This window comes from Salmo salar, chromosome 02, assembly GCF_965601325.2.
Source record: "Salmo salar chromosome 02, fSalSal1, whole genome shotgun sequence".
Classification (NCBI taxonomy): domain Eukaryota; kingdom Metazoa; phylum Chordata; class Actinopteri; order Salmoniformes; family Salmonidae; genus Salmo; species Salmo salar.
Window position 1 is genome coordinate 81,606,901 of NC_138292.1, and position 12,801 is coordinate 81,619,701.

Consider the following 12,801-nt stretch of genomic DNA (forward strand, 5'->3'; position numbering starts at 1 on the left):
CAGTATCATCCAGGTTAGGGGAGGGCTTGGCCGGGGGGGTGCTTTACTTGGTTCATCGCGCTCTAGAGACTCCTTGTGGCGGGCGGGGCGCCTGTAGGCTGACTTCGGTCATAAGTTAACGATGTTTCCTCTGACACATTGGTGCAGCTGGCTTGCGGGTTAAACGAGCGGGTGTTAAGAAGCGCAGCTTGGCGACCTTCGCCTCTCCTGAGCCCGTTGGGGAGTTGCGGCGTATAGTATTGAGAGAATACTACACCCATTCTCTCAATTCTCCATAATAACATTAATACCTCCAATAGTAGGTCACTCCTATCAGATTTACCGGATGATAAACTATTCAAGACAGACAGAGAATCTGAGCATACTATAATTCTAACAGGTTGTACGTCCTCCACCCACTGGAGGGCGACTATTATCGCCAACAGTTCAACTGAGTATACTGACAGTTCCCCTGCTGTAATCATAGTAAACGCTTCAATACAGCCCTGTTATGTTTTCTGCACGCCATATAAAGCCCAGGTTTACCAAAGCCGTCTTCAGGCACAGCAGATAAAACCTTATTCTTGATCTCCATCAGCTTGGCTCAGTAGTGTGAAAAGAGTTTGCATAAAATGGCACCGAATACAGAAACTGTTTTTTTTAATAGATAGAAGGGTAAGAGGCAGGTTTTTGTAACCTCTTTATTCAATCACCATGACACACCTTTGTTTACTCTCTTATAGCGGCGTAATGAACTGAATGAAATCATGGACGGAGCCATAGCTCGCTCTCTGTCATCAAATGTCCTGCGACTGAACATCATTTGGATCATTTGGATGTCATCCAATAAAGAACAGAATTATTATATTAACATTTTTTTTTAAACAATCATTTGAACTGGGTTCCTCACACAGGATGGGGTGGACAGAGAACAAGCATTCCACGATTCCAATTTAGACCACCGTCTAGAGGCCATTTTGGGTTCCCTTTCTCTGGTTCAAGTTCAACAAACTAAAGACAGTACTGGTTATTTCATGTCTCAATCAGAACTGGGTGCTTCCTTCAAGTGGAATTTATAACCATGTCCATTGTAATTGTTCTAACCGAGCCTATCGTTCTTCATCATAAGTTGAATAGTTGTGTTTGTCCACCCTACTAACAAAACACCCATAGTTCTACTGTCAACACTTACTGATAAAGCCTCCCCATTCTTTCCCCCAACGGAGCAGGGTGAAGTTGCCCCGAGACGCTGGTCAGTTTTGCATCTCCCCCACTAATGGTTAAGGTTAGGATTCAGGCAGGGGAACTTGTGGGAATCTTCACCCAGCGTCTGTCCCCTCCCCCGCAGCCTGTGTCCTGCATCAGAATTCTGTGAATCGTTTAGGTGGAATTTAGAACTATGTCTGTTCCAATGGAGTCTATTGTTCTCCTGTCTGATGGTGATCAATGTGTCCAGCCAGCTAACATCACCTATAGGAATACTAAGCTTATCATGTCTTACGTTCAAAGCCTCCTGGTTATTCACTCCGTCTCCTCTCCAGTATCAGCGTGGGTCCTGTCACTGTGGTGCGTTCGCTGGTGAGCCCGTAGCTTCTGACAGCGGCCGTATCTCTTCCCACAGTAGTCGCAGCTGTACGGCCTCTCCCCTGTGTGAACTCTGTGGTGTATCCTGAGGTCTGACGCTCTAGAGAACCCTCTCCCACAGACCAGACACAGGTGAGGCTTCTCTCCACTGTGAGACTGCTGGTGCTCCCTCAGATGTCCTGATTGGGTGAAACTCTTCCCACACACAGGGCAGGAGTAAGGCTTCTCTCCCGTGTGTGTGAGTAGGTGTCGTCTCATGGCTCCCAGGTGAGCGAACTTCTTGCCACAGTTGGGGCAGGGGTACGGCTTCTCTCCCGTATGGATTCTCATGTGGATCTGTAGTACCGAAAGCTTGTAGCACTCTCTGCCACACACTGAGCAGCAGTGGGACGTCTTAGGTTTGGGACTCTCCTGGTGTTCAGGATGTTCTGATGTAGCGGGACTCGCTTTGCTGTCTAAGCCACAGTTAGGGCTCTCTCCTGTGTGAATAACAGTGGGTTAGGTATCGAGGTAAGCAAGTCGACTTTCATTCACAGTCCGTATCCCAAATGGTACCTTATTCTCTATCAAGTGCATCCACTTTGTCCAGGACCCTGGTCAACAAGTAGTGCACTTCATAGGAGATAGGGTGAACAGAATCCCAGTCAACTAAAGAACAGTCAGTGTTCTGCCTCCACTTACTATGTTGAACAGAATCCCAGTCAACTAAAGAACAGTCAGTGTTCTGTCTCCACTTACTATGTTGAACAGAATCCCAGTCAACTAAAGAACAGTCAGTGTTCTGCCTCCACTTACTATGTTGAACAGAATCCCAGTCAACTAAAGAACAGTCAGTGTTCTGCCTCCACTTACTATGTTGAACAGAATCCCAGTCAACTAAAGAACAGTCAGTGTTCTGCCTCCACTTACTATGTTGAACAGAATCCCAGTCAACTAAAGAACAGTCAGTGTTCTGCCTCCACTTACTATGTTGAACAGAATCCCAGTCAACTAAAGAACAGTCAGTGTTCTGCCTCCACTTACTATGTTGAACAGAATCCCAGTCAACTAAAGAACAGTCAGTGTTCTGCCTCCACTTACTATGTTGAACAGAATCCCAGTCAACTAAAGAACAGTCAGCGTTCTGCCTCCACTTACTATGTTGAACAGAATCCCAGTCAACTAAAGAACAGTCAGTGTTCTGCCTCCACTTACTATGTTGAACAGAATCCCAGTCAACTAAAGAACAGTCAGTGTTCTGCCTCCACTTACTATGTTGAACAGAATCCCAGTCAACTAAAGAACAGTCAGTGTTCTGCCTCCACTTACTATGTTGAACAGAATCCCAGTCAACTAAAGAACAGTCAGTGTTCTGCCTCCACTTACTATGTTGAACAGAATCCCAGTCAACTAAAGAACAGTCAGTGTTCTGCCTCCACTTACTATGTTGAACAGAATCCCAGTCAACTAAAGAACAGTCAGTGTTCTGCCTCCACTTACTATGTTGAACAGAATCCCAGTCAACTAAAGAACAGTCAGTGTTCTGCCTCCACTTACTATGTTGAACAGAATCCCAGTCAAATACTTCTCCTTCAGAATTGATGAAACCACCAACTTCATCCTCCTCTTTCACTTCCTCCTCTTCTTCAATATGAATGTTCATCCCAGGTGTTGGAGTGATGTCCTCCTCATGGCTTGGATCAGGACCCTGGGACTCTATAGCTTTGGTGCTGGATTGGTCACCAGGATCCTACAATGAAAACATAACATCAATAACCATGTTAGAACTCTATAAACACAATACAAGATTTCTGTTCAATCTTTTCAAGACCTGAAAACTATTACATTAGGTTCCCTGTGTAGTATTTCTAATAAATACATTTAATCTCATAAAATGTTGGTCATTTTTTCTCTCACCTTGTTGATGTCTGATGTAGGAGGACTTTCTTCACTACCAGAGCCATGGACAGGACCCTCTCCTGTAGAGATAGGTTGGTATTATGGGTTATAATGAGACTACCAGAGCCATGGACAGGACTCTCTCCTGTAGAGATAGGTTGGTATTATGGGTTATAATGAGACTACCAGAGCCATGGACAGGACTCTCTCCTGTAGAGATAGGTTGGTATTATGGGTTATAATGAGACTACCAGAGCCATGGACAGGACTCTCTCCTGTAGAGATAGGTTGGTATTATGGGTTATAATGAGACTACCAGAGCCATGGACAGGACTCTCTCCTGTAGAGATAGGTTGGTATTATGGGTTATAATGAGACTACCAGAGCCATGGACAGGACTCTCTCCTGTAGAGATAGGTTGGTATTATGGGTTATAATGAGACTACCAGAGCCATGGACAGGACTCTCTCCTGTAGAGATAGGTTGGTATTATGGGTTATAATGAGACTACCAGAGCCATGGACAGGACTCTCTCCTGTAGAGATAGGTTGGTATTATGGGTTATAATGAGACTACCAGAGCCATGGACAGGACTCTCTCCTCTCCTGTAGAGATAGGTTGGTATTATGGGTTATAATGAGACTACCAGAGCCATGGACAGGACTCTCTCCTGTAGAGATAGGTTGGTATTATGGGTTATAATGAGACTACCAGAGCCATGGACAGGACTCTCTCCTGTAGAGATAGGTTGGTATTATGGGTTATAATGAGACTACCAGAGCCATGGACAGGACTCTCTCCTGTAGAGATAGGTTGGTATTATGGGTTATAATGAGACTACCAGAGCCATGGACAGGACTCTCTCCTGTAGAGATAGGTTGGTATTATGGGTTATAATGAGACTACCAGAGCCATGGACAGGACTCTCTCCTGTAGAGATAGGTTGGTATTATGGGTTATAATGAGACTACCAGAGCCATGGACAGGACCCTCTCCTGTAGAGATAGGTTGGTATTATGGGTTATAATGAGACTACCAGAGCCATGGACAGGACCCTCTCCTGTGGAGATAGGTTGGTATTATGGGTTATAATGAGACTACCAGAGCCATGGACAGGACTCTCTCCTGTAGAGATAGGTTGGTATTATGGGTTATAATGAGACTACCAGAGCCATGGACAGGACTCTCTCCTGTAGAGATAGGTTGGTATTATGGGTTATAATGAGACTACCAGAGCCATGGACAGGACTCTCTCCTGTAGAGATAGGTTGGTATTATGGGTTATAATGAGACTACCAGAGCCATGGACAGGACTCTCTCCTGTAGAGATAGGTTGGTATTATGGGTTATAATGAGACTACCAGAGCCATGGACAGGACTCTCTCCTGTAGAGATAGGTTGGTATTATGGGTTATAGATAACCATTTTGTTGCTTTTCAGCTACCTGCTAAACTTTTCATTTTATTTTACTTTCATTAACCATTTAATTAAAACTTTGCATTTAACAAATTTGCCAACGTCTTAGTTTTGTCCTCGTTCTATTTTTATTTTTTTTCATTCAACTTTTTGACCCCGGATGCTTTATCTGGACGTGGTTCGTCAGGACCTCCACCAGCCGAAGCTAAGTAGTAACATTAACATTAAGCCTTCTAATTACAGTCGCTGTACTCATAATATACAGGAGAACAACCGCCTTATGGCGAGGATAGCCGTGTTGCAAGTCCAGCTTCAGACGGAGCCGTTAGGCAAGGGTCATTTCAGTGTAGGAAAGGATGAAACAGCGTCTGTGCCAGCAGTAAGTACAGATAGTAGTATAAATCCCCTCACACGGTCCCCGCAGCCGGACAATTTTCCCATTACTTTTTGAAGGAAATGCTGTTGGCATGCTCAACCGGTGTCGCTCATTCAACCGATTCCTCCCATTAAGCAACGGGTCGGCGTCAGAGGCTGAGCCTTCTCTGGTCTCTCCTCCTCCCGTTACGGGGTCTGAGACGCCGAAGGCTCCCACCATTAGCTCTGACAAATTGAAAACCCTAGTCATTGCCTGCAGTATTAGACTTAAAACGAATCATCCAGCTATCATACACTGTTTACCAGGGGGCAGGGCTACCGACGTTAAGGCTAATCTAAAGACGGTGCTGGCTAAAGCTAAAACTGGCGAGTGTAGAGAGTATAGAGATATTGTTGTCCACGTCGGCACCAACGATGTTAGGATGAAACAGTCAGAGGTCACCAAGCGCAACATAGCTTCAGTGTGTAAATCGCTAGAAAGATGTGTCGGTATCGAGTAATTGTCTCTGGCCCCCTCCCAGTTAGGGGGAGTGATGAGCTCTACAGCAGAGTCTCACAACTCAATCGCTGGTTGAAAACTGTTTTCTGCCTCTACTAAAAGATAGAATTTGTAGATAACTGACCCTCACCCACAAACAGGACCAAGCCTGGCCTGCTGAGGAGTGACGGACTCCATCCTAGCTGGAGGGGTGCTCTCATCTTATCTACGAACATAGACAGGGCTCTAACTCCTCTAGCTCCACAATGAAATAGGGTGCAGGCCAGGCAGCAGGCTGTTAGTCAGCCTGCCAGCTTAGTGGAGTCTGCTACTAGCACAGTCAGTGTAGTCAGCTCAGCTATCCCCATTGAGACCGTGTCTGTGCCTCAATCTAGGTCCGGAAAATCTAAACATGGCGGTGTTCGCTTTAGCAATCTCACTGGAATAAAGACCTCCTCCATTCCTGTCATTATTGAAAGAGATTGTGATACCTCACAACTCAAAATGGGGTTACTTAATGTTAGATCCCTCACTTCCAAGGCAGTTATAGTCAATGAACTAATCACTGATCATAATCTTGATGTGATTGGCCTGACTGAAACATGGCTTAAGCCTGATGAATTTACTGTGTTAAATGAGGCCTCTTCTCCAGGTTACGCTCGGTGTTGCTAACATTTGACAGCAAATTTCAATTTATATATACTGCTCAAAAAAATAAAGGGAACACTTAAACAACACAATGTAACTCCAAGTCAATCACACTTCTGTGAAATCAAACTGTCCACTTAGGAAGCAACACTGATTGACAATACATTTCACATGCTGTTGTGCAAATGGAATAGACAACAAGTGGAAATTATAGGCAATTAGCAAGACACCCCCAATAAAGGAGTGGTTCTGCAGGTGGTGACCACAGACCACTTCTCAGTTCCTATGCATCCTGGCTGATGTTTTGGTCAGTTTTGAATGCTGGCGGTGCTTTCACTCTAGTGGTAGCATGAGACGGAGTCTACAACCCACACAAGTGGCTCAGGTAGTGCAGCTCATCCAGGATGGCACATCAATGTGAGCTGTGGCATGAAGGTTTGCTGTGTCTGTCAGCGTAGTGTCCAGAGCATGGAGGCGCTACCAGGAGACAGGCCAGTACATCAGGAGACGTGGAGGAGGCCGTAGGAGGGCAACAACCCAGCAGCAGGACTGCTACCTCCGCCTTTGTGCAAGGAGGAGCAGGAGGAGCACTGCCAGAGCCCTGCAAAATGACCTCCAGCAGGCCACAAATGTGCATGTGTCTGCTCAAACGGTCAGAAACAGACTCCATGAGGGTGGTATGAGGGCCCGACGTCCACAGGTGGGGGTTGTGCTTACAGCCCAACACCGTGCAGGACGTTTGGCATTTGCCAGAGAACACCAAGATTGGCAAATTCGCCACTGGCGCCCTGTGCTCTTCACAGATGAAAGCAGGTTCACACTGAGCACGTGACAGACGTGACAGAGTCTGGAGACGCCGTGGAGAACGTTCTGCTGCCTGCAACATCCTCCAGCATGACCGGTTTGGCGGTGGGTCAGTCATGGTGTAGGGTGGCATTTCTTTGGGGGGCCGCACAGCCCTCCATGTGCTCGCCAGAGGTAGCCTGACTGCCTTTAGGTACCGAGATGAGATCCTCAGACCCCTTGTGAGACCATATGCTGGTGCGGTTGGCCCTGGGTTCCTCCTAATGCAAGACAATGCTAGACCTCATGTGGCTGGAGTGTGTCAGCAGTTCCTGCAAGAGGAAGGCATTGATGCTATGGACTGGCCTGCCCGTTCCCCAGACCTGAATCCAATTGAGCACATCTGGGACATCATGTCTCGCTCCATCCACCAACGCCACGTTTCACCACAGACTGTCCAGGAGTTGGCGGATACTTTAGTCCAGGTCTGGGAGGAGATCCCTCAGGAGACCATCCGCCACCTCATCAGGAGCATGCCCAGGCGTTGTAGGGAGGTCATACAGGCACGTGGAGGCCACACACACTACTGAGCCTCATTTTGACTTGTTTTAAGGACATTACATCAAAGTTGGATCAGCCTGTAGTGTGGTTTTCCACTTTAATTTTGAGTGTGACTCCAAATCCAGACCTCCATGGGTTGATAAATTGGATTTCCATTGATTATTTTTGTGTGATTTTGTTGTCAGCACATTCAACTATGCAAAGAAAAAAGTATTTAATAAGATTATTTCTTTCATTCAGATCTAGGATGTGTTATTTTAGTGTTCCCTTTATTTTTTTGAGCAGTGTATATATATATATTTTTTTAAAGCAGTTTCGTCTTTTGAGCTTCTAGTCATGAAATCTATGCAGCCCACCCAAGCACTTTTTATAGCTACTGTTTACAGGCCTCCTGGGCCATATACAGCGTTCCTCACTGAGTTCCCTGAATTCCTATCGGACCTTGTAGTCATGGCAGATAATGTTCACATTTTTGGTGACTTCAATATTCACATTTTTGGTGACTTCAATATTCACATGGAGAAGTCCACATTCTCATTCCAAAAGGCTTTCGGAGCCATCATCGACATAATATCCAGCATGTCTCTGGACCTACGCATTGACACAGTCATACTCTAGATCTAGTTTCATCCCGTGGAATAAATATTGTGGAATATAATCCTGGACTATCAGAACACCATTTTATTATGTTTGTAATGGCAACAAATAATCTGCTCAGACCCCAAACAAGGATTATCAAAAGCTGTGCTATAAATTCTCGGACAACCCAAAGATTCCTAGATGCCCTTCCAGACTCCCTCCACCTACCCAAGGACATCAGAGTACAAAAATCAATTAAACCCCTAATTGGGTATCTACCCTAGATGGCAGTCACACCTCTAAAAACAAAAAACAATTGTCACAAGAAATTAACTCCCTGGTATACAGAAAATACCCGAGACCTGAAGCAAGCTTCCAGAAAATTGGAAAGGAAATGGCGCTCCACCAAACTGGAAGTCTTCTGACTAGCTTGGAAAGACAGTACCGTGCAGTATCGAAGAGCCCTCGATTAGCTGCTCGATCAGTCTACTTTTCCAACCTGATTGAGAAGAATAAAGACAATCCAAAGTGTATGTTTGATACTGTTGCAAAGCTAACTAAAAAGCAGCATTCACCAAGAGAGGATGGCCTTCACTTCAGCAGTGATCATTTCAGGAACTTCTTTGACGAAAAGATCATGATCATTAGAAAGCAAATTACAGACTCCTCTTTGAATCTGCGTATTTCTCCAAAACTCAGTTGTCCTGAGTCTGAACAGAACTGCCAGGACCTCGGATCAAAGGAGACACTAGAGTTTTTAATCCTGTATACCTCTCGCAAATGTTCCTGAAAAAAGGCATTGGCTCTAAACCTTCCAGCTGCCTACTAGACCCTATTCCAACTAAACTACTGAAAGAGCTACTTGCTGTACTTGTCCCTGCTATGTTGAACATAATAAACGGCTCCCTACCCTCCGGATGTGTACCAAACTCACTAAAAGTGGCAGTAATAAAGACTCTCCTGAAAAAGACAAATCTTGACCCAGAAAATAAATAAAAATATTGGCCTATATCGAATCTCCCATTCCTCTCAAAATTGTTGAACTGCCTTCCCGAACACAAATAATGTATATGAAACGCTTCAGTCTGGTTTTAGACACCATCATAGCACTGAGACTGCACTCGTGAAGGTGGTAAATTACCTTTTAATGGCGTCAGACCAAGGCTCTGCATCTGTCCTCGTGCTCCTAGACCTTAGTGCCGCTTTTGACACCATCGATCACCACATTCTTTTGGAGAGATTGGAAACCCTAATTGGTCTGCACGGACATGTTCTTGCCTGGTTTAGATCTTATCTGTTGTAAAATATATCAGTTTGTCTCTGTGGATGGTTTGTCTTCTGAATTGTAAGTTTCGGTGTTCCTCAAAGTTTTCAATAGTGGTCCTAAAATGGAACTTTGAGGAACACCGAAACTTACAATTCAGAAGACAAACCATCCACAGAGACAAACTGATATCTTTCAGTTTCATGACCTCTTGGTGATAGCATTTGGAAACACAATGTCAACTTCCACTGGTTGGTATTATGGGTTATAATGAGACTACCAGAGCCATGGACAGGACCCTCTCCTGTGGAGATAGGTTGGTATTACAGATCCTGTGGAGATAATTTGTGAGTTAAATAATTGGGTGGGTAAATAAGCCAACAAGTGATCTAGGTCTAGGTTGTGTCCAAAATGGCACCCTATTCCCCACAGGGCTCTGGTCAAAAGAAGTGCACTATAAAGGGAATAGGGTGTCAATTGGAACACACAACCGATACAACTGATTGTGTCACCATTCTGCCTCTACTTACTGAGATCAGGGAAACTCCAGCCAACTTCCTCTCCTTCAGCATTGATGAAACCACCAACCTCTTCCTCTTCTTCCTCCTCCTTCACGTTCACTGGCAGGCAGAGAGAAAGACAAAGCATCTGTTTGCTCATTTATGACACAGCTATTGATGTACAGGCATCTTTTGTCTAAATGTAGAACTAATCATCATCAGGTCAGGCCATGTGGTCAGGAAAACCTCCTGGAGACAGTTTCCCAGACACAGAATGGGCCTAGTCCTGGACTAACAAGCATTCTCAAAAGAGATTCTCCATTAAAAGCTCTTCTTAGTCCAGGTCTAGGCTCACTCTGTTCGGGACACCCCCAGTCCTTTATGCATTGTTTATTATTAATAAATGATCTTCCAACTCACCCTGGATAGTAGCTGCCATCTCCCTCTCCCTGTCACTTTTACCACCACCTCCTGTCCTCTGGTGAGTCAGCTTGTGAGCCCGGAGATTCTTTGATCTGATGTAGCTCTTGCCACATTCTGCACAGCGGTAGGGCCTTTCTCCCGTGTGAACTCTGTGGTGAATCTTCAGATCTTCTGCTCTGATATACTGTTTCAGACAGATCAGACAGTGGTGCTTCTCTCCGGAGTGAGACTGTTGGTGCTCTTTCAGATGTCCCGATTGGGTGAAACTCTTCCCACACACAGAGCAGGAGTAAGGCTTCTCTCCCGTGTGTGTGAGGTGGTGTCGTCTCATGGCTCCCAGGTGAGCGAACTTTTTGCCACAGTCGGGGCAGGGGTACGGCTTCTCTCCTGTGTGGATTCTCATGTGGATCTGCAGTATGGATAACTTTTGGCAGTGTCTTCCACACACTGGACAGGCGTGAAATGTCTTTGGTTTCTGCTGATTCTCCTGGTGTTGTTTAGCTGCTCCTGATGGAGGTTGTATCTCTCCTGTGTGAATGATAGCACTAATGCGTTAGAACTTTAGTTTTATTGGTGGAAATACATGAATTCAACATATCTGGGTTATATCAGTGTTTCTCAATCCTGGTCCCAGGGACCCAAATGGGTGCACATTTGAGTTTTTTTGCCCTAGCACTAAAACACCTGATTCAAATCAAGGGTTGATGATGAGTTGAAAGTGTGTGAGTGATAGGGAAAAAACTCAAACGTGCACCCCTTTGGGTCCCCAGGACCAGGATTGAAAAACACTGAGTTAGATGAACGTAAATCATTCAACGATAAGTAATTTTCTGTTGGATGACTATTCTGTCCCAAAAATTCAAATTCAAAACATTCCGAACTATTCCAACTTACTAAAAAGAGAATCCCAGTCAACTTTTAGCAGCTTGGGACCCTGCAGTGTTCTCTGGTTCCTGACAGGAACTGGTGACTGTGTGGGTTTAGGTCGAGTGGGACAGGAGTTAGACAGGCTGGATCTGCCATCACCGTCCTACAATAAATGTTTAAATTACATTTTAGTCATTTAACAGACACTCTAATCCAGACCCATTTACAGGAGCAGTTAGGGTTAAGTGCCTTGCTCGAGGGCACATCAACAGATTCACCAAGTCGGCTAGGGGATTCCAAGTGGCTCCCGAGTGGCGCAGCGGTCTAAAGCACTGTATCTCAGTGCTAGAGGCGTCACTACAGACACCCTGGTTCGAATCCAGGCTGTATCACAACCAGCTGTGATTGGGAGTCCCATAGGGCGACGCACAACTGGCCCAGCGTCGTCTGGGTTTGGCCGGTGTAGGCTGTCATTGTAAATAAGAATTTGTTCTTAACTGACTTGCCTAGTTAAATAAAATAAATACAATTCAAACTAGTGACTGTCCCAATGCTTGTAACCGCTAGGCTATCTGCCACAGATACAATGATGGAACAGAGGGATGTCTGATGTTAACTAGTATTATTATACTACTACGATCATGAGTTTTACCCTGACAATGTATCCTTCCCAAATGGCTATATAGTATAATACTTCAGTCCTATGGACCCTGGTCAAAAGCAGTGCACTATATAGGCAATCGGGTGTCACTTGGAACAGGCCAATACGATCTGATCAGGAAACGCTCCACAAGGCCCAGAGTGTTCCTGGCCAGGTCACGTGGTCTTTAGACAGGGATAAATCTGCGGCCTATAATATGAATCTGACAGATCGCTAAAGATTGCATTTACTACCATGACCTACTGTAGTGGAATATAACGATCATTAGATGGAGCAATAACCCAGGAATCAACTGACCGCTTGCCTTTTATTCTACGATAACTAGCCACTAACATTTGTTATGACAACAAACCATGGCGCTAGCTAGCTACCTTTGCGAACGTTTGTTACTGGATGTGCGCTTTCTCACCTCATCCATCGTGAATCGACCCAACAGTTCTTCAGTAGACTTTGGGGTTTGGAGAAATTTCCACTGAAACCAACTGTCACCTCAGAACGGGGTCGGGTCAGTTGTGAAACTATTTGACAGCTAACTTGTTAGCTAAACAAGCGAAGTTACCAAAGTTGTTTTGTGCCTCCTCGCGTCTAGCTCGTTAGAGTTACATAATATTTTTTGACAGAATGTCTATGCCAATCACAACCGTATCAGAAATGGCATATGGACATATTTTATCAGTATTTTGAAGTGAAGTAGCTGGCTAACTAGCGCCTGCATCCACCTACTTCCGGGATATTCTTCTTCGGCCAGTGAGCAGCTTCTGGCGCTCTACCGCCACGTATTGGAGGAGAAAGGCAGTAAAAGGAG

At 45.1% G+C, this 12,801-nt stretch overlaps 1 protein-coding gene across 3 annotated transcripts; it reads right to left on the reverse strand.

Annotated features, from left to right (window-relative positions):
• Positions 1-622: 622 nt before the first annotated feature.
• On the reverse strand, positions 623-12,758 carry LOC106594136 (uncharacterized). Of its 3 annotated transcripts, none has more exons than XM_082968660.1 (7): positions 12,406-12,757; positions 11,363-11,498; positions 10,466-10,996; positions 10,076-10,165; positions 3,460-3,521; positions 2,245-3,292; positions 623-2,042 (listed from the first exon to the last, which is right to left on the reverse strand). In XM_082968660.1, exons 1-7 carry the CDS (start codon positions 12,412-12,414, stop codon positions 1,501-1,503), a joined length of 2,418 nt encoding a protein of 805 aa, XP_082824786.1. In that variant the 5' UTR covers positions 12,415-12,757; the 3' UTR covers positions 623-1,500. The 3 variants fall into 3 exon arrangements, with proteins under 3 accessions (XP_082824786.1, XP_082824794.1, XP_082824787.1); XM_082968668.1 differs by having other exon boundaries at positions 3,100-3,292; positions 12,406-12,754; XM_082968661.1 differs by lacking the exon at positions 11,363-11,498 and having other exon boundaries at positions 12,406-12,758.
• Positions 12,759-12,801: the final 43 nt, after the last annotated feature.